The sequence below is a fragment of the Musa acuminata genome, chromosome BXJ3-4 (assembly GCF_036884655.1).
Source record: "Musa acuminata AAA Group cultivar baxijiao chromosome BXJ3-4, Cavendish_Baxijiao_AAA, whole genome shotgun sequence".
In the NCBI taxonomy this organism is placed as follows: Eukaryota; Viridiplantae; Streptophyta; class Magnoliopsida; order Zingiberales; family Musaceae; genus Musa; species Musa acuminata.
The window spans coordinates 30,903,278-30,930,396 of record NC_088352.1 but is presented as its reverse complement, the minus strand read 5'-3'; the positions used below and the strand labels follow the sequence as shown (position 1 = coordinate 30,930,396).

The following is a 27,119-nucleotide window of genomic DNA, read 5'->3' as shown; positions in this document are numbered from 1 at the left end:
TTATGTATGTTCGTGTCTTTCTGTTTGTTCATGCTTTGCACAGCATGTAGAGGAACGGTCGAAGGCTTAACAGCCCCATTTTAGTTGGGTTTGGTGGCTTTCTTATGCTTGTAAATAAATGTTGTGTCATGTGAACACTTGTGAGAGATATTCGGTCTGTAGTGGACCATTTTGACCCTTTGTTGTGCAACCGTTCAGAGCTTGTAAAGTCTGTTGGTAATTTGCATTGTTTATGAAGCATTTCCTGAAAGGTTTGCTTGTGGATCCCGAGTGAGACGTTTTCTCTAACTCGTTTTCTCTTTTATAGGTCCTAAGGGACCATGGGAGGTTTCGGGGAGGCTGACATTTGCGGACGAACACGCATAGGTGCCGCACGACTTAGGCAAAACCAGTTAAGTCCGTGACGGATGATATCAGAGGGGGACAAGCACTCATAGAAACACTTGGTATGCAAATGTGGGGGACCTAGCGGGGCTGCGTTGAGGGCAGTCAGCACACGCGCGACCGTTTAAAGGAAAACGAGCATAGAGATGTAGGGAAAAGGAGTCGCTCGGAGGAACGGGCATCTGAGATTGACATTTAGAGGGATTGCCAACCCTTCGCTCAAGAGGCACCACGAGAACAAGTAAGCTTGAAAGAATGCGTAGCGCACAAATGTTGGGATGCCTGAGTTTGAGCTACGACTCGATGTTGATAACTATACTTGATGGTGCTCAAGGCAAGCGAGGCGCTTGGTAAAGGATATAACTATGCAAGGTAGAATGAGTTGCTTAGCGATCGAAAGAGTTGTGCGAAGCTCACAGAGGTGAGGGGAATTGCTAACTTGAAGAATTCGGTACTCATGCAAGGGCTTGTATGCGGACGATGGAATGCTCGTGGCCATCCCAATGCGACCAAAACTCGGTGCCATGGAGCATTGAAACTTTCTCTTCGATATGAGAAGGATACGTCCGTAGGAGGCTGAAGTGTGCAGAGAGTTTAGCATGTTGCTAGGCCTTGAGTGGTGCAACGGGGACTGTATTGACGTGGAGTCGCAATCTATCAAGTGCGTTTGCAGGAGATAGAACAATGCATAGTTTGTTCAGCAAATCAGAGTAGTCCAAGTGGATGGTGGTCTCCGAAACTTTCAGAGAGAAGGAAACAAAGAGAGATGTTGCTCTAACGGGATAGATATCTAGGAGGGATAAGTCCCGGCTCTCTAGAGGGAGAATCATGTGCAACAGATCGTACATGTTGAGGAGTACCTCAAAAACAACAACTCCACGAAGCTCAATGGACCGAGTGAGCAGTGAGGAGTCGTCGCATGATCTCGCTTGAGAGAATGCATTGGTGGATGCATAACGAGATCAAGTGGGGGAGCGACCGAAAGCAACGCAAATGAAGGCACACTTGGAATCGATATAGAGATCGGACTCAATGGAGGGTTGACCCATGAAATGGTGGGCGCGAAGGCCACCATCAACTCAATGCAAAATGAGGAGCGGAGTAACTTTGGTATAACTTGGCGAAGTACCCAAGTCGTATGAAGGGAGCCAGCATAGAAGATGGAACATGGAGCAGAGGCATAGAGCTTTCCTTGGACAGAGGTCAAGGACATGAATTCTTGCAGAGGCAAGAGTGGGAATATGTCGTTCCATGGATCATTCATTCTAATGGAACGAACTCATCTTGCATGATGCCAAAGACGAAGGGAGCTTCTAGGCATATGCACCTTATCTTAGAGAAGCATTTAATGGAAGAACCAAGGAGACTCAACTTGCGGAGGCTAAGTTGGGTTCAGAAGGCCTTGGCACGGGGCAAGAGGACACGGAGGCGGGTACTCTTGAAGAATATGCCACAATGTTGCCATTCAAGTTGCCATGAAGGAAGCGGTGCGCAACGGAGATTGTGTTGGTAGGGTCGAGGCACAAGATTCAGACAATGGTGCATTAATTTCAACGAAGTCGATGGACTTCGAGAGCTACTAGGCGACGGGCTGTCCTGGAGCGGTGCTTTGTCCAAGTGTGTCCCGAGAGCGAGGGGACGAAGGTTGATTGCTAAAGGAGCGAATACAATTGAAGGTGAAAAAAGCCCTATGATGTGTTGGCAGAGGCCACACATGAAGGGATCACAAATCGAGTTCATCCCTCAAGGATCAGAATGCAATGGAGATGTCACCAGGAGGCGACATGGTGTAGCGGATCGTAGTGGAACAGTTCGTGGCAATGCGATACACACGACATTGCCCCGTGAGGGACTATATCATACGAAGGTATGATCGGGAGCTACTAGGAGCTCCACTTCGGTGAACAACACGACAGCAAGAAGGGCTATGGATTCAAGGAGTGAAGGCTATGGTACCGCGGAGGCGGGTCTTCCGTGCGTGCATCGAATGTTGCATCGGATAAAAGCTTTGGTCATTAGCATATGGGGCTATGTATCATCGAGGGAAAAGTTCGAATGCAAGTACCAGTGAGTCCCATGGGAGAGACTTGATCATGCAGAGGTATGATCGACGCAGCTGGAGAGTTGGACTACTCCAGAGCCTATATTCGCTTAAGGGAGCCCAACAAGTCAGAGGACAAGGTCGAGTAAGCGAACGTTGCTACCAAGGAAACTAAGGAGAACATAATCGGTGCAAACCCAACAACGTGAAGGCAGAGGCCATGCATGGGAGTTACAATCTGTCTTTCCATCGACCAAAGGGAGCTACTTGGAGAACACAGAGGTGTTGAAGCAGGGGGTCGAAAGGGGCGAGGAAGCGACGACGAGTCTAGAGGAACTTAGCTACCCAAAATCAAGCATCAGTTAGAATGGAGGTGGACTTTGAGGAGTGCCACAGAGACATATCTACTGATCGTGAAGAAAAGGGATGCAGATGCGAGGCGACGGATAATAGGGCCTTGGGCATGACAGCGCCATGGTACCGTAGAGGCGGGACTTCCGTGAAAGTCATTGATCCCTTGCTCTCATGGAGGGAGAGCGCTTGTTCGTGAAAGGGGCCGAGGAGGTGGAGCATATAGAGGCAAACTCCAAGTATCGAGATAAGGCTGAAGGGCAGAGGCCAAGGAACTTCGTAAAACTGGTGTCAACGAGTTTCTCATTAAGATAGCCGAAAGTGAAGGACTTCGGGTCATGCAAGAGTGCACGGCCAAGGAATGAAGCAGGCAGTACGCGGTGCTATACCTTTGCTACTTAGTGGAGTAGGCGGCCGCGTTGATGGAGAAGACGGTACAATCTCAAAGGCGACCAAATAGGGAGTAGGCGGCCGGGTTGATGGAGAAGACTAGCGCATAGTAAGGATGGTCTTTTCCTTCATCTGGAGCATCCGCAGGAACCAATAGGGATCAACACAACTCAGCCAATGCCACATTAGAGTTAGATTCGTTGGCGAGTTGAAGCAGCATGGTGGATCAAAGGTTCGACTACTCAAAAACAGCAGCAGAGAGCAGTTGCGAGCCAAGAGGCGCATTGCAGTTGGAGTAGAAGATTGAAGACTCAGCAAAGGCGAGGAGTTGCAGTGTCGGCAAAGGCTTCGATGAGGACGTCGAAGGAATAAGTGGGGGAGAATGTCACGTACAAAGTTCTAAACAGGATGTTTGATGTAATACTTATGTATGTCAGTGTCTTTCTTTTTGTTCATGCTTTGCACAACATGTAGAGGAATGGTCGAAGGCTTAACAGCCCCATTTTAGTTGGGTTGGTGGCCTTCTTAGTCTTATAAATAAATGTTGTGTCATGTGGACACTTGTAAGAGATATTCGATCTGTAGTGGACCATTTTGACCCTTTGTTGTGCAATCGTTCAGAGCTTGTAAAGTTTGTTTGTAATTTGCATTGTCTATGAAGCGTTTCCTGAAAGGTTTGCTTGTGGATCCCGAGTGAGGCGCTTTCTCTAATCCGTTTTCTCTTTTGTAGGTTCGTGGCAATATAACCATAATCATGTAAAGAATCATAATCAACAAATTATCCAACTCTACTAGCGAAATTATCATATTCTTCATTGACATATGTTCTCTCCCTAGTAGTTGTATAATATCTTCTTAGGCATTTTCAGTCCGTCTTTAGACCTTTGAATCTTTATGAGGGGGACTTGATTGGGAGCCTCTTAAAGTCATTCTTCATTATAATATTTGAAATAGAAATTTTTGAATAAATAATTTCATAAATATACTTAATTATATAATAAATATCATTAGAAACCAAAATTGATAAATACCTAGGAAGCATGGACGCAATGGTTTTGGTGCTGTGCTCGTGTCGGACACAGATTCATCACCGACTCGATCAAACATGTGTCCTTTTTTATTTTTTATTTTTTAAATCGTTGGATATGGCGTTTGCGTGTTGGATTGGGTGCTCACGTGCGAAGGCATCGTGGAACCCTTCTTCCTCACTTGCATGGCTTCCTTTCTTTCTCACTAATGAAACCTTTTCCCCCACCCCACTTGTGGAAGAGGTAGGCTCTGCCCCTACGTCGAGCGCCTCACTAGACCACCACCACTCGTCGACCACCTATACTTCGACTATTGAGTGAATTGAAGGTTTCAACCCTTCTTCCTCGATGACTCGCCTACGAGTGACCCGACCATTGATGCGTGCTCTCGAGCCCTTCACCCTGAGCGCCTCTTTATCGTCGCGAGTTGTCTTCACCCCAAGTGCCCCATGTGCTTCTCTGCCATTTGCTCGATGTTGTTGGTCCTTCCACCTTGAGCGACCCACCTACGAGTGACTTGGCGGCCATTGCACGCCTTCAGGCCTTCGGTGACTTCACTAGCACCCGACAAAGCTTCTTCCTCACTTGTTGTTGCTTCTTCCTTAGTTGTGCTGCGTTGCAAGGTATACTACCTATTTTATTATTTTATTCTTATTTTTAATCTAGAGTTTTTTATTACTTTTGATTAATTGTTAACCTATTATTAACTTATTTTATTTTTAAATCTTAATTTTTTTATTGCTTCTTGTTAAATTGTTATAATAATTTGAATAAACTATAAAATATAATAATTTGAAAAATATATCAAGATTTTGTTTCTTCTTAGGTAGCTACTTGGGATTTAAAGAATGCACCAATCAATGAAGTGGAGTATTATTTTTTGTTGAATGATCAATAAGAATTTCTAAATTACATTATAAAAGATATGATTTCTTTCCTTAATGTTGATATATATTTTTTCTTTTATTTTCTTAATCATATTGTCCCGCATGTCATATACTACATGAATACATGGTTTATCCTTGTCATATAATCTAAGCATATCATAAGTAGATTCAATTAAATCAATAATATAATTAATATTATTCAACCAAATATCATCAAACAATTTTTTGTTCACAAATCTTGTTTTACCCAAGGATTTTAATTTCGAATGATATCGCCCGTACCAAGCGGTACGTATCGGTTCGCTAGCAAATTGGTTCATGGACCACCCGCTACCGAGCAGTACTGGTGATCTAGCCTCGTATCGGACGATACAGAGCTGTATTGGGCGGTAATAGTTGATATTTCGATCGTTACCGCCCGAAACAGGTCTGTAACGGTTGACTTCGATCGTTGCTGCCCACTACCGAGCGGTATCAGCCTAGCAACGACCTGGCTGCGGTAAGAGAAGAAGAAGCGTCGAGGGAGAGGAAGAGGGAGAATCTGGAGAACCTCGACGCTTCTCGATCTAGCATCGCCCTCCCTCAACGATCCCGATCCAGGGTAACGAAGAGGCGGCTGCTCGGCTTCTTCGCCGCGTTCTTCGTTGAAGGTTGGAGACACGTGCGGCCTTTGATGTCTTCATTGAACGTCATAGATGAGGAGAAGAAAAGGAGATAACGTCGTTGAGGCAGCGTATGCCTCCTTTTTCTTTTTATTTTTTATATTATTTTTATATTTTTATATATTAATTTTTTTATTTTTATATTATATATATATACTGAGCGGTACACCCTGGCATATCGCTCGGTACACTCATATCGTACCGTACCTAGCAAAGCTTAACATGTCGGTACGATACGTAATTACGAACCTTAGTTTTACCCAAGGTTCGCCGTACCGATGTGTACCGCCCGGTACGGGTGGTACGTACCGGTCCGAGAGGCGACCGGTACGCGGACCGCCCTCTACCGGGCGGTACACCAAAAAAAGCCTGTATCGGGCGGTAACGGTCGAAATTTCGACCGTTACCGCTCGATACCACTCGGTAACGGTCGAAATCGACCGTTACCACACTGTAGCAGTGCTACAGTGCTCCAACGGTCAAATTGACCGTTGGAGCCATTTCTCCTCCTATTTAAACTAATCTTCTCTCCCCTATTTCATTATACACTCTTAAACTCTCTCTCAAACATTTCTTTTCTCTCATAAACTCTATAAAACAACGATTTGTGAATTCAATCGAGGTAAATTTGGGAAGATTAAGAGGAAGAACTTTCTAATCAAGAGGTATGAGTCAAACTGCTCGAGGAACTACCGATACCCAACGGTCACACTCGTCCACCCAACGTGCAAAGGCAAAGGGGAAGGCAATAGCATCAGTTGCATCGTTGGAAAGAATCGAGTCGGGCGACGAGACACCTTCACAATCACATTCTCTTTCTCGTTCGGTCCAGAGACATGACAGCAACACGGACAGCAGTGCCTCAACAGATGATGGCGGTGATACCGGGCAGTCGTTGGTCTCGTCTGCACAACTTGAGGGTGGTGAATGGATTGAGGAGCAATATTTTACACATGCCACTCAAGATTCAGATCATGGAACTCGACAAGGTACTGGTTAAGTTTATGCGCGGAAGGGAAAGGAGAAGGGGAAGGGGAAGGCAGTGGATGAATATGAACAAATGCGACAGAGCATACATGATATAGACACAGAAAGAGACTCATCGTATTCACAGCCATCGTATTATGAAGAATCATATGGGCAACAACAGTATGGTGATAGTTGGTCATCCTTCTCTGAGCAACAACATGATACAGAACAACACCAATATATGCCTCAAGAGCTGCCTCGGACAAATATGATTTATGACGATCAATCTACGATCAGTACCACATTGATGCATCAATGACATACGGTGTATCAATACACTATGTCATGGGATCAATTTCATGATTGGGTCCAACAAAAGTATCATATTGATATGTATCGGATCGAGGACCCCGATCCACCACCCGTGGAGGCCCGTCGTTCGTTTTGGTGGTAGAATTAACAATCAGGTATATCTAGATATATGATTATTTAATTCATTTGAATTTTAGAGTTTATATTGTAACAAAATAGTCTAACAATTCAACTAATTTTTCTATAGATATTTCAATCTATAACGAGCTGAAATACGAACCTCGAACAAGACTACCTCAAAGCCCGAAAAAGATATGTGATGCTATTTTTACCAAATTTACATTGATTTTGCTAAACTTATACTATTACTATATTTATTTGTAACTTGAAAACTCTATCCTAACTTTTTTTTTAATTTTCAGGTATTTTCGGAGGGATAAATCGGTGAAATCAGGTGTACCGAGCGGTACACCTTGGTATACCGCTCGGTACGCCGTACCGTACCGTACCGAGCCAGCGTCGAAACGCCGGTACGGTACGGTTCGGCGAACCTTGGTTTTAACAATATTATTATTTATCTAACATGACCATTTGTCGCTAATAACCATTGTTTGAAACAATATTTTGAATATCGTACCGTATCGCCCGGTACGTACTGGTCTGCCAATAGATCAGCATGCGAACCACCCGTTATCGGGCGATAGTAAGTATTTGGCCCCATATCGGGTGATACGTGGCTGTATCAAGTGGTAACGTTTGAAATTTCGATTGTTACTGATCTGTACCAGCCAATACCGGTCGATTTCGATCGTTATCGAATGGTAACAGTGTTCTAATGGTCAATTTGATCGTTGAAGGCCTCCTCAAGGGTTTTTAAACCCTTTCCTCTCGCCCATTTCAATCCATTTCACTTGCACTGTTTTAAACTCTTTGAAACTCATTTTTTCTCATATTCTCTCTCTTTTTCTCATATTTTCACTCTCCTAAACTCAACAAAGCTATGAATTATGGATTAAATCAAATTGTGGAACTCGACGAGGTACTAGTCAAGTTTATTCATGGAAGGGGAAGGGAAAGCCAGTGGATGATTTTGAATAGATGCGACAGAGCCTACACGACGTAGACACAGAATGAAGCTCATTGTATTCATAGCCATAGTATGATGGAGAATCCTATGACCAACAATAGTACGGTGATAGTTGGTTATACTTCTCCGAGCAATAGTATGATACATGATAACAAATCAGTAGCGAAATTAAAAGTTCTGACATTCACTAATACATGCCTCAAGAGCCGCCTCGGACACGTGATTAATGATGATCAACCTAGGACCATCACTACATTGATGCATTAATGATACACGGTGTATCAATACACTATGTCGTGGGATCAATTTTAGGATTGGATTCGATAAACATATTATATTGATATACAGATACATAGGATCGGGGATCTCGATCTCGATCTACCACTCGTAAATGCTCGTCGTTCGTTTTGGTGGTAGAATCAGCTATATCTACATGTGATTACTTAATTTATTTGAATCTTAAAGTTTAAATTGTATATAAAATAATCTATCAATTCAAATAATTTTTTGTAGATAATTCAATATTAACGGAAGGACGATCCGGAATGGATCGAAATTGCGAACCTTGCACAAGGCTACTCCTCAAAGCCCGAAATGGATTTGTGGCACTATTCTTACCTAATTTACATTAGTTTTGCTAAAACTATACTAAATATATATTTATTTTTAACTTAAAAAGCCTATCTTAACTTTTTTAAAATATTTTTCAGTTATTTTTGGAAGGTTTTATGCGTATTTTAGTTATACCGCTCGGTATACTGTACCATACCATACCGAGCAAAGCTCGGTACACTAATACGGTATGGTATTTAGAACCTTAGGTTGAAGTCCATTGTTGATAAGTTAAAAACCTTTTAAGCATAATAATTGTTGAGGCAAACTTTTTCTCAGCTACAGAAAGTAACTTTAATGACCCAAACCATAAATTCTTTCGTAAATTTGATAACTTCTTTCATCAAATTTGAAATAACTTCTGGTCACTACAGAAAGTCACTTCTGCAACCTCATTTATAAAGTTCATTCATTAAATTTGAATTAAAATATTTATCTTGCAATTGACTGCATGGCTCTACCATCAGTCATAATCATAAAGTTAATTAAGGGCCTCTTTTATGAATCACTCAATTCATCACTTACAATACAAACTCCTTTTTCATTCTATGTGCCATTAATCAACCGTAAGAACCTCTCAATATTTTTTCTTACTTTTCGAAGGAGAGTTGTTCCTAATAAATTATTACCAGCTGGTAAATAACCAGATCAAGATAAAGGATTGTTCACAGTAAAAATAAAAACACTAATATAATACAGATTTCTTTCTAGGTGAAATTAAAACCAGCAGAATAAAATATTCTAGCTATTTCATAATGTAATTGATCACGTGCTATTCAATACATTTCACTTTGTTACTATCACTTTATTTTCATTAGAATACCTACTGACAAAAATAGTAGAAGGGGGTAATACTTTTTACAGAGCTCTTTGTTGTTTTGTCTTTAAATTTTTGCATATCATAGATATCCTTCATTGTTAATTTTTGCATACTATAATTTGTTGATCGGTCATCTTTAATAGATGTGCTCTATCTCTTGTATAAACACTTTTCTTGACTTAATGACAAAAATTACATTGCCATATAATATTCTCACCACCTCCGCTTAATTTGTCCATTTTAGTGACATGTCTCTATAACGGTTTGTAATGTTCCTTATCATTAGATATAGTAAGAACATAAATTCTATCAAAGTTATACTGATAGTACTCGATGAACTCATTCCGAAGGTTTTGGTGGATGACTCTCTTTTCCATCAAAAACCATGAAAAGAACAATATTCATCAAGTAACATAAAAAATAAACATAAAAGTGATTATTAATAAAATGGAGAAGGAAATGTAATAAAATTGTAGAATTAGATTGTTATCTCTAATGTGCAAGAAAGAAACCAAGGAAATGCAATAAAATAGAGAATCCATGTAATTATGATAATTGAAATTTGAAAACCATGATTGTGCCTAAATTATAATTCAACATTTTATAGAGGGCACATAAGATGGAGTACTTCAAATAATGGTTTTATATTAAAATTTCTAATTATAATCGTAACACTGGTGGAAATTTCATGTCAATATAGTCTTATATGTGTTTCTGTAAAAGCAAAAATAAAATGAAAACCATATTGCTATAATTATGATATAATAATAATGTAACGTATATTATGGCTAAAAAACAATAATAAATAATATCTAACCTGCACTGTTTGATTCTAATAAATGTACTTAGATAGTACAGATATATTACAATTAAATTTATTAGAAAGCAACAAGGATTCATATGAAAAGAAAAAGATTCTGCACTGTTTGATTTCTGTAGTATATAAAATTATTTATTAAATACAAATAATTTTTGCAGTATATAAAATTATCATTCATACAAGTCTTTGCAATTACTTTACCAAACAATGGTTAACAAAAAAAAATATTTCCACATAATAACTCTAAGCTTTGCACCAAATTATAGCTTATGGTGCGAGTAGTTTAGTTCCACAGAGTACACTTGATATTCTTTTAATAAATTCCTTACATATGTTCATATAGCTTACTTTACTCTTGTTATACTCTAACTTATTACTCATATATTTAACAATACAAGTTAATCATAATAAGATGCAGTAACAAAACCTACCATGAATATAGTTATATGTTCTCTTTGAGCTTGTGAAATTATAATTTAGGGACATCAAAACACAAAAATGTGGTAATAAATTTCTAAAAAAAATTTAAAAAGAAACAAAAGCTAAAAGGCTTATTACTGCGATCGAGCTCGTGGGTTTGTATGAGCGAGGTCGTGGGTGATAGGGGATAGGACAACGGGACATCAAGGGTTTGCACGAACGAGGTCGCTGGTGATAGGTGACGTCCCGATGAGTCCTTGAGGGCGAGAGGGACATTGTGGGCGCATAGTGATAGGCGATGGGTCGTGATGCATGTTGCGAGTCACCAAGGGCCTCACATGATCGGGCAATGGGTGCTAGTGAGGTTGCGGGTTACCGAGGGCACACATTGTACGATGTGGGTGAGGTCGGGGATTTTCGAGGCGGGTTGTGGTCGTCGAGGTCATGCTATAGTGGCTTCAGCCTTTAACTAGATGTAGGTGGGCTCGAGGTGCAGGTTGTGGTGTTGTGTTGAATATGCTCCAATTATCGTTGGAAGCCTAGGTTGGAACCCCCTTGTTATCGCCGCACTCTACTTGTGCTGCATCACACCTTGCATTCTGCTAGAGAACCATGATTTAACATCAATGATCCTCCAGGTTTGATAAGAAATCCCCAAATGTGAGGGTCACGCGAACTTAGTGCCGCACACGAGTGTCACCCGAGGAAGGGTGCTGGAGCAGTGGGCAGGGGCTTGAGAGAGGTATTCTGACATTGATACGTCATTTCCAAAAATAAAAAAAATAAATAAAAATAGACACAGGTCAGCCACGTGTCCGATTGTGTCAGTGACATATCTATGTTCGACACTTGTTTGTCATGAATACACCCACCAAATTGACGTGTCCGTGCTTCTTCATAGATTTCTACTTTTGGGTGCAAGTAGTCATGTTTTGAATGTAAGTCTTGCCACATTATATTGTTCTATATGTCTTCGGTAGGGTTTAACATATGTATACTGACCATGGTTTCCAATAGTGCTAGGATGGTTCTGTATGGGTAGTGTTTATCGGTCCGATAGGTTATCAATATTCAATACACGAACTGGTGCAAACCATAGTCTGCTTGATACCAGAACTGTAGTGGGTAGTAGAGGCTTTGCACTGGAAACTGGACAGTTCACTCGGTGCTAGACCTGTACCAAGTAGTAAAGGCTTTGTGTTTTTTCGATATAGGGTGGTACAGGCTCTGTACCAAGTTCTTAAATTTGCTCTAGTATTGTTTCATACAACCTAAGTTACCTAAAAAGAGAGGAGCCATTACACGACTCTTTCAATGATGGGTCTAGGAGGGTCAATGTTGGCAGCCTCCTATGAGTGATTTTGTGGCTTGAATCTTGAGCAACTTTACCATTGCCAAGGCTTGCCCCTTACCAATGCTTTAATTTGTATGGAACAAAATGGGGAGATTACAAGGCTTAATGTATGTGTGCATAATGTATGTGTCATGTGGACACAAAATTTGTCAACTTTCTCCACCTCAAAACCCTAAACCCTAAATCCTAAACCCTAACTAGAACTAGAATAAGTGAGATGATAATTGTGGAAATTAGATGTTCCACCCATGAGGAAATAGATGGAATTTACCCAGGCTTAGAAGGCATGCTTTCAAATTGCAGTATCGTCCATAGTCACCATACCATGCCATTGTACACTCGTATGAGGATATCATTGTACTGACCATCTAATACCATCTAATACGAGGATATCATGGAATTTTTAGATCATATGGCTTTATAGTAGTCAATAAATATTGGTTCTTACTTCTTACCAGGTACCATACATGTTTCTAAAAGCTCGATAGTAGGATTGATCGTGTTCGAGAGGGGTTTATTGGCATAATTTATTTTGAAACAGCTGGTATTCAATTGATAGTCGATAATTGGAGGTACAACTAGGATTGGTCAAGGATCATGCTTGTCCCGGTGATCCTTCGAAGATGAGTGGTTTCAGTTTCATACTTAATTGATATTGGTTAAATATAATTAAATTAGATCATTAGTGGCCAATCCCACTGTCTTGTTTTATGAACTATTCTGATTATTTTATTGGTTAATTGTGATTTTTGACCTGTCACGGTTACCCGAGCCATGAGGAAATTAGAAAAGTTGGCCTGTCGTAGGTAGGGATTTCACATGTGAGAAGGAGTTTGTTTTTTCACATGTTGATCAAATCTCGACTTAGTTTGTCTGATTTCTTACACTTTTGGCAAAATTGTATATACATATTCTCATTTATGTTTTTTTCTTAAGTTTTCTTTTTGTTGGACTACTGCGCAAACATTACTGATTTATAATATTGCTCATTCAAAAGGGGATGATCACAGTATAATGATATACTATCCTAGCTCTGCTGGTGGTGGAATGAAAGAGTTATTTCGGAAGGTTTGCTTTGTAATTAAATCATTGACTAGCTTTTTATTTTCTTTCTGCTATCCATATGAATTATATGCTATTTGTGGATTGATTTTTGTACTTTGATGTAAATCACATGGTTTTTTATGGTAATCATATCTGATCTTTTATGGTCAGATGCAAGTGATGCCCTTCTGTGGTTGTTAGATATATTCGGTAAGAGGCTTTGAGTATTAAAAGAACAGTAATACTCTTGGCTGCTAGCTTCTGATATTATTTCATAACTATTTCTAACTATAACAAAGAATTCTTTATATTAGTTAAAGTTATCTGCCATTAATATGATTAAATTAAGTCTCAATTTACAAAAAAAATATTTCAAATGTTTGAGGAAACGATGTATTCTCTTGGTCTCTCATATGTATAGTATAATATGCAAAATAATGCATAAATTTACCCCATTTTGATATATACAGTTTTAGAGGAAAAATGGCATTTTGGAATACGGCAGATCATTTGTTGCTCAGTTATGTTAATTTTCCATTTCTGAATGTTGGGATTTCTAACTGTCAGCTTCAAGTGACTAATGGATCTATCATGGGACTTGTCATCTAGATGAGGATATTTAGTCCACTGACTTATTAGGCATCTCTGTTTATGAAGATGTGAAAATACTTAACATAGTCCTGATAGGTAATTATGTAAATTCTACAATGAATTTAAAGCTTAGTTCTTGAGGATCAACACTCCTACCCCTGATTCACAATTTGAATTCGTTATTTCTATGTGGATGTAAGTTGTAAGGAGCTTAAGATTCGGGCCAATATTTTTCTCTGTAGTCTAAGACCATGGTTGTTATTCCTTAAGGTGTTACTTTGTGATTGATGGAAGTGTGTGATGATCTTTTTTTCCCTATCTTGGTTTTTTTTAAAAAATGTAATATACATGCTAAATCTTTTGACAGTTGCAGTTCATGTACCATTCCTAGATGTGAATGATATGAGGAAACAGGAAATAAAAGAAAAGATGGGCGCAACAGGATTATTGACAATTTATGTGATACATTTCATTTCTTTTTTCTTATTATTATTTTCAAAAATTCTAGGCGATACAGGTAAATATACTGCCTAGTTTATTGGTATATGCCTATCCAATTGGTTACGGGAACAGTTATTGAACTTGTATTTAAAATATTGCAGGGCCAAAAGTGATAACATGAAATAAATTATAAATTACTGATGCATGTATACTGTATGTGCTGGGTTTGTTCTTTCTAACTGGAACCATGTTATGATCTTTTTTCCTTATCTTGGTTTTTCTTTAAATGTAATAAACATGATAATTTTTTCGAGGATTGCAGTTCATTTTAACAGCAACTGTTAATCTGGGTTTGTTCTATTTAACAGGAACTGTGTGATGATCTTTTTTTCCCTATCTTGGTTTTTCTTTAAATGTAATATGCATGCTAATTCTTTCGATGATTGCAGTTCATGTACCATTCCTAGATGTGAATGATATGGGGAAACAGGAAATTAAAGAAAAGATGGGGAAGAAGGGATTATTGACAATTTATGTGATACATTTCATTTCTTATTTCCTATTATTATTTTCAAATATTCTAGATGATACAGGTCAATATACTACCTAGTTTATAGGTACATACCTATCCTGTTGGTTATGGGAACAGTTATTGAACTGGTATTTGATTTCACTGTTGTGACTCAACCTATAATTATTGAGGTTAAAACTTTTGCCGAATCTATATTGACAAACTATGATATGCTTTATGCAAATAAATATAAATGAATTCTATATGTCTCTTGGCTTGTCTCTAAAATTCTATTTAAGTGCTTTAACTAATAAAAGCAGAAAAACTGCATGGGGCATTGCTGTCATTTGTAGTCAAGCTTTGGAATTGCAGCACCAAGAAACTTACTATGCTGATCTATAGGTTGGAAATCGGTCAAGCGAATTTCATCCAGAGGTAAGGAGGGTGAGGCGTGAGGGCTCTTACATCTATGAGGAGTTTATGCCTACTGGTGGAACAGACGTGAAGGTTTTGCTGATTATTATTATTTTTAATGTTATTGTCTTGCTAGTATTGTTGTCATCTTGGTAAATATTCCTTGGTACTTGTTGCCAGGCATACTTTTGAAACAAAGAGTTTTTCATATTTTTAAGAAACATGTAACTGGATTTAGGCGTGCATATCCTTATATTGATCTAGATGGAAGTACACAGGAATATATATACAATGGCTTCAGGTTTTATTGAAGATGATATTAACCTAAACGTAGATATCTAGTTGTGTTTGCTTTGTCTGAGCCACAAGTTTAATTAAATATCACATTCATTATCCACATTGAGATTTATTAATCATCACTCGAGCATATCACAATATCCTTGTAAAACTTTATCTTGCCAGAAGATCCTGCTGTCAAATATTTACATTTGACTGTTTTTGTGAAAATTGGCATAGTAAGAGAGCTATTTCCTTTTGTAATATCCTACAGTTTTGTATTTATGTCATAACCTTATAGACAATAAAACAACATGGGTTATTTCATGATGCTAGTGATAATTATTTCTTGATTTAGTTAAGATGGATTTAAAATGTAATTGAATGTTCGTTGAACTCTGACGAATACTAGGTTTTCAATCAATAGAAACTTTTGGAGAACTCAGTCACAATTACTAGTTGTCCTAAAAGAAATATTTATTACTAGGTACAATAACATTTTTTGTCCCATTATTTGACCTGAAATTGTCGTACTTTGATTTAATCTTGAAATGACCTTTGGAACTCGATGAATCTTCTCTATTTCTATGACTTCATTGGAATTTGTCAACAATAAGAAGTAATGGCCTTCTTGTGATCACTTGTTCATCTGAGTGTAAGTACCATACTAGTTGTTGTGAGAGATGACTTGTACGTCTTAATGCAAGTACCATACTAGTTGTTTTGAGATTTTTCATCTTTTGATTGAGTCCTTTCTTATCTTTTGATTGAGTGCTTTCTTACTTTTTGAGACAAAAGATAGGCCAAGAGCTTTTGATGTGTAATTCTGGTCAGCTAAGCTAAGAAAATTTCTAATATTGTAAGCTCTTTCCGATTGCATTCTTCATTTGATATAACTAACCTTAATCACTTATATCATAGATGATCCCTTGAATATAACAAAATTTGATCTCTCATGGAATAAGTTGACTAGGGACATTCTTAACACTCCTCAACCAGCTTGGCTAATCCTTATCCAAGGGTCTTTTGAAGCCTAAGATCTCTATTTGACCAAGGAAAACTCTTCACAGCAGCCCACTTACCTTAATCCAGGTCCTAATAGGTTCGGATTAGGGTAGTTCTCACCCAAATAGCAGTAGCCACCAAGGGAAGCATGCTCCTACTTGGAGTAGGAGAAGGCTCTATGCTAGCCCTGTAAGGAAAGTCTTGAAACTCGGACTCTTGCCCTACCTCAGTTATAAAAGTGAGAGAGCCCCATCTAAGGCATCCTCAAGGCAGTTCAATCTCAATCCTAGTAGGATTAGGATTAATGCAACCTCCAACGGAAGACTCCTACGGCTTGATTGTAAGGAACTGAGAAGTCCTAATTATGTTAGGATTTTGGATGCCTTTAATCCTATAAATTGAGTTGTAGTCCCCTTATGGCACCCAAGTTGTGCTCCTTCTTGAATGCCCAATTGGCCCTAAGTTAAGAAAAGAGGAGAGAACAGAAAGAGAAGAACTTGCGGACAGAATTTCTGCACTCGTAGGACAGTAACAGCTCCCTTCTTACTTCTATCTAGCCTTCTGGCTGGCCTGAGACAACTTTCTAGCCAAGAGGTAGTAGTAGAAGAAGAGAGGAGGAAGAAAGCCTTGAGTGCCCTTCTTCAGCAATAGCCGAGATCAAGCAAGGAGTCCTCTTCTTATAGCCTGCAGTAGAATTTTACAAAAGAGAATTGTCACAGAACTAGTAGCTTCGTCTTCACCCTCGACAACCATAGATACGACAACTACAATAGAATCAACCCCTTCCTCAGTTCCTAACAGAGGTGGTGTTGTCTGATTGGTGAAAGTAGGGATAAAAGAGAGAACCAGCAGCAAGCGTTCTGCCACTATTTGTCCATGCTTATCACACGAGAACTTCCAAGTGATTGTTGCTTGAGAACACTTTGCTGTATAGTTCCCTATTTTAGGCACTTTAAACTTACGACAAGAGTAGATTAATTTCCCCTTTCTATGTTATGTTTTTATTGCAAAAACATAACTCCTTCACCAAAACATCCATCTGAGAGGTGGTATCGGATCGACAAATCATCGCACCCGAACCCCATACGGATAATGTGGTATTAGAGAAAAGATCTTATGGATGGTGACCACGGGACAAGGATATAAAGAGTTGGGCGAAGAATTACACGAGTTGGAGATCATGCCATGCTCACTTGGAGGAAGATTCATCAACGGGATGACAACCAACAACCCAACAACTTTGCTCGGCCTTATGGCCTAGTAATAGTATTAGCCTAGCAGATGGATATTGTGATCGGTTGGATGCAAGCCAAAGCCAACCCAACTATGAAGGACGATTGAGTAAAGAACATCACAAGATAGGAGAGATAGTCGTCTCCATCCAAGATGTGCAGCCACGAAGAAGATGCTTTCGAGCATAACATCGCAGTAAGAATTCGATTGTTTCGAGTCGAGGCTCGCATCAATATACCCTCCTACTACGGCTCGATCAATACTGAGATATTAGACTCATGGATAGATCAACTTGAAACTTACTTTGATATATATGGTTACAACAATGACGATAGGGTGATGTTTTTGTGACTCATGTTGATTGAATACACACTCGTATGGTGGAAAGCATATCTTCAAATCAACGATGTTGAAGTCGTGTCATGAACACGATTCAAAAGGCTCACCTGAGAGGAATTCTGCCCTATGAGGTATCTTAAAGAAAGATGAAGTGACATTACTTTTGTTAAGGAAGGGGATCAATCCATACAATAATACACCATCGAGTTCTGACAACAAGCGTTGGCACTCTGAATCTCCCTCAACGATCACTCGACGGTGATGAAATACACCAAGGTTTATTGAACCGCCCAAGTCTGTACGGTATGGGGTGGTATGCACCGATTTGACTCGTTATCGAGATCTGGCTCACTCGAGTTCTCGTTGGCACGTCCTGTATATTGTGTGTATACATTGGTACAAATTGGTACGTACCGTACCAACAAATTTTCGAGACGGGTGTGGTACCCGAAATGGTGAACCCTGAAATACACTACTGACCTCTATGCCTAGATCGATACAAAACTAAGCCTCTTCAGAACTCATGACATCACGATAGTAAGTTTGATTGCAATGATGATTGAGAATAAGAATCAAACACACATTGAGAAGAATGCAAAGAAGGCCAAAAGGAAGGCACCCAAATGCCAAGAAAAACAATGGGAGTGGTAAAACCTCATCTTATTTCAAAACAAAATGATTTATTGAATAAATTTTTTTCTGTAATTATTGTAAAATTGTAGGTCACACTAGAGAAATTTTGGAAGGTTCATCTCAAATTCTTCCTAAAGAAGCGGTTGAAGAACGATCAAGGTCGGTGAACTGCGACCATGATCGTGGACGATGACTCCATCGAACTTTCATCGGTTCCTTGCGTGGATCCGAGTCTATTATTGGTCGCCAAACTGAAGATTATATACTCGAATTTGACTCTCGGTCAAAAGGTTTGCTAGGAGCTTATCACTATAACGATTCAAGTGAAGCAAGAAGTCGTTGACAGATTTTCGTCATCAAGTGCCAAAAGAACCATATCTCGGGTAGCTTGCTCAAGAAGCTCGGCCGAGAGGCGACATTGCATTTGTGCCTATATCCTCTTGGATGGCTTCATGATGATGTGGAGATAAAGATTGACTCACAACATAAGATACGCTTCGCCAATACAAAGGAACTCATCGATGAGGTGACATGCGATGTGGTTCTGCTTAACATATGCCAAATAATCCTTGAGAGCCCCTACTTATTTGATCAAGATGTTGTGTGCTTTCGCTGAGCCCAAAAGTATCAACTCCAAAAGGATGGAATGCAGTTTCTCGTCACCTGAGATCCAATTAGTTCGATGAAAGATTTGAAATTCGCCAGCCAAGCAAAGAGGATGGTGATCATGTCCATCTAAATCATCCCCAAGCTAATTCAATCCCAATCCTAGTAGCACTAGGATTAGGGTAGCCCATAGCTAGCTAGGGTAGCACCAAAAGGAAGACTCCTGCAACTGCAAGGAATTGAGAAGTCTCAATCATATTAGGAATTTTGGTTGCCCTTAATCCTATAAATCTAAATGGTTGCAGCCCCCTTTAAGCACCCTGGTTGTTCCACCTCTTAAGTGCTTAATTGATCCTAAGCTTAGAAGAGAGAAGAGAAAGAGACGAGAAGAGGGAGAAAAACTTGCAGACAGAACTTCCACAGCCGTAGGACAGTAGCAACACCCTTCTTACTTCTCTCTAGCCTTCCAGCCAGCCTAGGACAGCTTCCTAGGCGAGAGCAATGGTAGAAGAAGAGAAGAGGAAGAAAGCCTCGGCAACCCTTCTTTAGCAGCAACCGAATCGGCAAGCAAGGAGTCCTTAAAGCCTGCGACATAATTTTGCGACAGAGAACCATCGCAGATCCAACAGCTTTGTCTTCATCCTTGACAACTAAAGATGCAGCAGCAACTACAACAAGATCAACCCCTTCCGCAGTCCCTAACAGAGGTGCTATCATATTGGTGAAAGGAGGGAAGAAAGGGAGAACCGGCAGCAGGCGTTCTGCTGCTATCTATCCATGCTTGTCGTGCGAGAACTTCCAAGCGATTGTCACTCAAGAACTCTTTGGCTTAGTTCCCTGTTTGAGGCACTTTAGTGTGAAATTTGTCAAATATCATGTTCGCTTGCCTGAACTTTTACCTTCCTACACTTTACATCGGGAAGAATGCTAAATCTATCCTCTAATTGTATCTTATGTGTTGTGGGATGTATTTCTTGTCTTCTTGATTGTTTCATTTGGGAGAGGCATCACAACTCAGATTGGTATTCCTGTAGGTATATACTGTTGGTGCAGAATATGCACATGCTGAGGCGCGAAAATCTCCTGTTGTTGATGGTGTTGTCATGAGGAATCCTGATGGAAAAGAAGTAACATCTTTTAGCTTTTCTGTTGTTTAATCAATCAATAGCTTATCCAATTTTGTATCTGATTTTCATTGTAGTCATATTGCATTATGTTGATGCACTTTCTCTTTCACAAATCTGTATTTTACATGTTTTGATGCTTGAAAGTAGGGATGTTGCTGGTTCAGTCTGACATAATTAAGAATTACTAGTTCATTTTGTCAATCAGAATGCTGCCATCACCACTTTTGTCTAATATATATTAATTCATCATTTATTTCCAAATGTAGAAGTAGTGCTATATTAGGAAGTTGTCTCCAACTTTAAATCAAAAAAATAATCAATGACCTTTTATGTTGTGCTTTCTATCCCTTTCATTTACTTCATTATCATGCACCTTCCTTTTGTCTCCACTATCCGGCACTACTCTATTAAAACATACCACTTTATATCACCTGATACTTTCCAATCCCATGTCTCTTGTCATTAGCCAAAAAGCTTTGGATCTCCAAAAATCCTTGCCTTTTTTTATCTATGCTTCTCCTGTGTTTCATCTCCTGTTATTTTTAAATTGTCCTCTTTATCCCTTGCACTTCTTTGTCCTGATTATCCCTTGCACTCCTTTGTACGATACGATGCATATCCAATTTGTGGCAGTCCATGGTGTTATCCTTAGAATGTTACAGAAATTTCATTAATGTTTAGGCTGATAAATACTTTGTTTGCGGGCCCTTGCCATTTAGCTGCAAAAATGTAGGATTAAATAGACATGCTTTAATGTAATAATTGAGGCTATAAAGGTTTTCTATGCACTCATTGTTTTTGCTAGTTTTATCTCTATAGCTAGCAAGGACCTTGGCAATCTTGGTATCGAGGTCCCTTTTAGAAACTTTTAGCATCCTTTTTGGTTGGAGAGTGTTATCTCAATTGGTCCTTGTGGTCAACTTTTCTGTAAGATATGTGGTCATTGCTATTGTTTTAAGAAGCCCATTTTGTATTGACATGTGCCATCTGTATCCGGTGTTCATAGTTGGTCCTTCACACATGTTGGAAGTTGTAACCATGGATTCATGTGTTGTTACATAGCCAAAGAATTGTTTTTTGTGTTCATTTTGTGACCTGAAATTGTTGTGAATTAGGTGTAACGGCTAAATATCTTTCCTTACCCTTGAATTATTTAGATATTCTAACGTCAGACCAGTACAAAACTAACCCATACAACAGGGCTTATAGTTTGGACTTTGGAACCAAATTAGGCTTTGATTCAAACCTTAAGGGAGTCATACAATCGAGAGAGAATGGTGATTCCATGCCCTTGAATTTGATAGACTTTCTGCTTGACCATTGTTGGAGGGGGTTTTTCATGGATTGCCAATGATTATGTCATGTTGGATGGTTGGGGGTGCCATTCCATTGTGCGGTCAGCATAGTGAGGAGGTTGTTCCCACAAATGTTACTTTCTTGATGCCAATTGATGTTCCATATCTTTACAATGGAGAGAGTAACTTGTTTAGGGTGACGTTTCAAAAACTTGTTAGAGCGGTACATGCCCATCAATATATTTTCATCCAAACGGCCAATGGGATGGAGATTGAGCAATATCTTCTGGTCTGTTCTCGAACACGGATTAGAGGGTGGTAACCTTAGTGGATCGAACGGTAAGTTTAAAACTGGGAGCTGATCTACTCATTGCACACAATAAAACAAAGACTTGTAGGCCTTCTAAAACCCCTTGCCTTTCCTTCTTTCACCTCTCTTCACTTCCTCTCTCAATCACATTATATTTTTCCCCAACTTCTCTCCCAAACTCTTTAAACTCTAGCTCTCTCAAATTTAAGTTAATGTCAACCAGTTAAAGCTTCATTCTCCATAACTCAATTTGGTTTTTCTCGAAGACAAGGTAAATCAAAAGCTTAATATCCAAATTATTCACATGTAGTTAGTAGCAAGAAGTTTAGTTCTTATATTTTGTTGTCTGAAAACATAATTATTTCTTTAATTTAGGTTAGTTTTAGGCATTTTATTAAGAAAGTTGGGGCTAGATCTTATTTTGTTGTCTACAAAATAGATGTATTGATTTGACCGGCATTTGAGACAATCATTATATTTATTTAAAGGAGAACATGACTTATGTCACTATGTTCTGAAATATGCTTTGAACTAACCTTCACCAAGTAATAGAGACAATGTGCTTTTTTAACCTTGTATGGCACATATGTTAATTGTACTTAAATTAAATGACTAAGATTTATTGCACTAAGAAAAGAGTTAATTTGTATCAATATGTAGATGTGGAACTTCTGGTCAAGTCACTAAGGCCCATAATAACCTTTGAGTACTAGTGCAAGATTAAATCTAGAAAGCATCCTCTCACGGGGTTTTCACTTATATTCAAGGGTAATCGGATTTGACACTTGAAATGTTTGGTGCTTGGGGATGCTAGCCTAGTTAGCCAAATATCCGTAGGTTGAGTTCCTAGTCTTGACCATAAAGGTTGTTCTCATTTTGGCACCATTATACATGATACCAAGGTATGCAATACCGAATGGTACCGTCCGGTATGGGTAGTACGTACCAGTCTGATGGCATACCGGTACGCGGACCGCTTGGTACCGTTACAGTGCTACAGTATTACACTGTAGCACTGCTACAGTATAAAAATTATAAAATAGTTTGGTACATCAGGGTGTACCTCTCGGTACACCGGTACCATACCATACCGAGCCAACCTCGAAACACCGGTACGGTACGGTATGGTATTGCATACCTTGCATGATACCACTAAGATAATCACTTTTTATATGTTTTTAATTATATTGTCATACCATCTATTTACTAAACTATTTGTCATTTGTTATACAGGTTAGGTATCCGGTTCTATTAACTCCAGGAGAGAAGCAAATGTCAAGGGATGTTTGTCTTGCTTTTCGCCAATTGGTAATAACTCTAAAATTTGAGCCCATGTCTTTACGATTTCATTTTCTATAGAAAAATTGCTTATTTTGATTTTAACTAATATTTACTAAGATATGTTGACGGGACCTATCAAGTTTTTACATTGATTTTTTATGCTAAATAATTTAGTAAGCTTACAATATGGTGGACATCGTGTTTAATATTTTTAAATGTAAAATATATAATGGAACTAGAATGTTGTAATGTTTTATTATTTGTATTATTCAAGTAATTTCACATATAAATTGGCGTGGAAAATCACGATGAGCATTAAAGAAATTTAAGATCAAATTGATTGATCGGACTGCATAAGAGGCATTTGATGTTCAAGTTTCAACAATATAACAAACTGAAATTATCCTAATGCATAAATAATGAAGTAAAATAATAAAATAAAATTTTTATAATAATAAAAAATCTACAACATTAAGATATTGATCAAAATTTTAAACTATTAATTTTGTAGAAATAGTTTATCTCTCAATTTTCCTTCGGTTTTTAATATACTGTTTAGCTTATAATTTAAAATTTTAAAGTTATATTATGTTAATATTTGCTCATTAATATTATATTGATTTTTTTCATGGTTTTAATCAAGGTTTGCCTTACCAATCCGAACTAGTGTCTTGATCGACTAGCGGCATGGTACGTGCCACCGTGCATTGGTGTACTAAGTGTTGGCATGGTGGTGCATGTCGACAGCCTAGATTAATGCCAAAAATTGCTTCAATTTTTTTGAAAATTAGAAAAACTTATACAAGGGTTTTAGGTTGTAAATAAATATAAAATTAGTATAATTTCAGTAAAAACATTCTAAATAAGGAAATAATAGTTGCATTTATCTTTTTTGAACTTTGAGGAGCAACTTTATGCCATGTTTCGGATTGTTCTTCCATTGGTTTGAATTGTTAAATTTTGAGTTAAGCTTTAAGATTCAAATGAATGAAGTAATAAATTGATTGATCGATAGATACACTTGGTTTTACCATAAAAAATAACGACGGGACCCCATGGTCGATGGATCAGGGTCCACGATCATGTATCTGTATATGAATATAATATGTTTGATATACCCAATCCTGAAATTGATCCTAGATATAGTATACTGATACATCGTATGTCCTTGGTGCATCAATGTGGTGATGGTCATAGTCTAATCATCATTCACGACACATGTCTGAGGTGGCTCTTGAAGTAAGTACGATTGTGGTATCTATTACTTTCGTTACTGATTTGTAGCTTCGTATTATAAGATTGGTCATCGTACTATTGTCTGGAGAAGAATAACAAATTATCACTATACTGCTATTGGATATAAGATTCTCCATAATACGATGATTGGGAATGTGATGAGCTTCGCTCTGTGTCTATGTCGTGTACGTTTTGTCGCATCTTTTCAAAATCATCCATTGCCTTCTTCTCCTTTTGTGTATCAAGTTGACTAGTACCTTGTTGAGATCCATGATCTGAATCTTGGGTGGCATATATAGAATATTGCTTCTCAGCCTATGCACCACTATTAAACTGTGTATACAGGACCATTGACTTCTTGTCGTCGTTGATATCGTCAATCGAGGCACTATTGTCCTTGTCGTCGTCATGTTTACGGACCGCGCGAGTTGCTGAATACGATTGAGAAGTCTCGTCGTTTGACTTGATTCTTTCAATGGTATCATTGATGCTATTGTCTTCCCTTTTTCTTTTGCCTTTGTACGCTAGGTGGACGATTATGATGGTTAGGTGACGCTGGTTTCTTAAGTAATCTGATTTGATGTTGCTCGGCTCCATCCATCGCGTTTTGATCGAGGGGGATCTTCCTCTTGTTGGGGGTGTGTTTCCTCTTCTTTTATTGCCTCGATGATAAAACATGATCTTCGAGGGGGATCTCTTGCCTCATCAAATAAAGGATCCTTTTGATTCATTATTGCTTCGACCCCATTTTAACATTGGCTGTGAATCTTTGGTGTAATATTGGAGGTTGATGGGATGACTCTTCACCTCCTCTGACTCATTCTCTAGCTCGACATAATACATCATAAACATTAACCGATATAAGAAAAACCACTTGTTTGTTGCAATACACAAGAAAATTGATAATACTCATTATTGTTGTCCTTGTCCAACTATCATACATAAGTGTTACCCTATACTCGTCCTACTGCCTACTGAAAGGATTGATCCAATCCTTCAGTTCAACTACTTCCTCATTTAAATAAACGTTGTGGGTATCCTTTAGTGTTGGAGGTTAGATCCCCATGTTAGCCTTTTGGATCGAAGACACAATGCTATGATAATATGAACCTTGGGATGTGTTTGTTGGAATCCTGTGGAAGTTGAACCACTTAGCTATTGCCTTGCAAATATCCCTCTTCTTTTCTTTTGTATAAGCATCGTTTATTTGTGTTTGCTTCGCTATTAGTGGAGGATAGGCTTGTGGATCAATATTAGCAATATCTAGTGTTGACCTCTTGTCAAGTCCTTGTATAAAATCATGGATTCCACCTTATTTCATGCTATTAATCTGGCTCAACTAACGAGGAGGGGCAGTTGGCTACCTTATGCTTGCCGATCTTTGGAATCCTTGTGGCGCAGACCCATTTCCACCACCATGCTCCTATTATGAGTTAGGTCGTCAATGCCTTATTGCCTTCTTGTACATGTATTGATGCTCCATTGATGCATGAATACCTCCTCTAAGATCCAAGTCGATATTAGCGATGCAACCCTCATATTCATCATAAATCGATTTCTATGTAGTCTTGTAGTATTCTTCATGTTCCTTGGTCTTCTTTTTAATTGTATCTTTCCTCTTGCTTGTTGTAGTTTATTTTGAAATAATTGACGGACCTCTGTCGGAATCTTTTTGCATTTTGCATTATCGGGAAGCCCATCAGCCAAATGTATCTTCAACCGAGTTATTCCTCTAACCAGTGATTTCAAAAGGCGCTCGGGCGCTCGCCTAGGCGCTTGAGCGAGGCGAGGCGAGGCCCGAGCGCCTCGCTAATGTCCCAGGCGGCGCGCTTCAAACAGGCGCCGCCTGGGCGCTCGCCCGAGCCCAGGCGCTGGGCGCTCGCCCGAGCCCAGGCGCTGGGCGCTCGCCCGAGCCCAGGCGCTGGGCGCTTCGGCGAGCGCCTGGGTAAACCAAGGCGATCGAACCAGAATTTCAGGTCTGGTTCGGTCCTGGTTCGGTTGTTAGTTGGTTCAATCGAACCAACTAAACCGATATAACCCCAACCCTAACCCTAACCCTAACCCAACACTAACCTGTTGCCGCTGCCGCTCTCGATCCCGATCGCGATCTCGTCGCTCGCTGCCACTGCTCCCGCTGTCGCTGCTCGCGCCTCCCGCGAGCCCTCTCGCTGCTCGCGCCTCCCGCGAGCCCTCTCGCTGCTCGCGCCTCCTGCGAGCCCTATCGCCGCTCGCGTCTCCTGCGAGCCCTCCCGCGAGCCTTCCTGCTGCTCGCGCCTCCCTCGAGCCATCCCGCTGCTCACGCCTCCAGCTGCTCGCGCCTCCCGCGAGCCCTCTCGCTGCTCGCGTCTCCTGCGAGCCCTCCCGCGAGCCTTCCCGCTGCTCGCGCCTTCCGCTCCCTTTCCCTTTCCCGCTGCCGTCGCCGCCGCTCGCCGCTGCTGCTGCTACCGCTGCCGCCGCTCGCCGCTGCTTCCTCGTTTCTCCGTCAGCAGGTTTATACTGTTAATGTTATTATATTTATTAATTATATTATATATATTTTTATATTTTTATTTAAAATTTTAAATAATTATATTTATTAATTATATTTTATATTTTTATATTTTAGCGCCTCGCTTCGCTCGGGCGAGCGCCTGGGCGAGC

General features: G+C 39.5%; 1 protein-coding gene across 8 annotated transcripts in view; it reads left to right on the top strand.

Moving 5' to 3' along the window:
* The window catches only part of LOC135584214 (inositol hexakisphosphate and diphosphoinositol-pentakisphosphate kinase VIP2-like), a 98,840-nt gene that overhangs the window by 22,299 nt on the left and 49,422 nt on the right, over positions 1 to 27,119 (top strand). For all 8 annotated transcript variants that reach the window (XM_065148672.1, XM_065148671.1, XM_065148673.1 and 5 more), the window contains 4 exons: positions 13,135 to 13,205; positions 15,127 to 15,231; positions 20,265 to 20,357; positions 23,196 to 23,270. In XM_065148672.1, the coding sequence (XP_065004744.1) occupies positions 13,135 to 13,205; positions 15,127 to 15,231; positions 20,265 to 20,357; positions 23,196 to 23,270 (344 nt within the window). The remainder of the gene's footprint in view (positions 1 to 13,134; positions 13,206 to 15,126; positions 15,232 to 20,264; positions 20,358 to 23,195; positions 23,271 to 27,119) is intronic.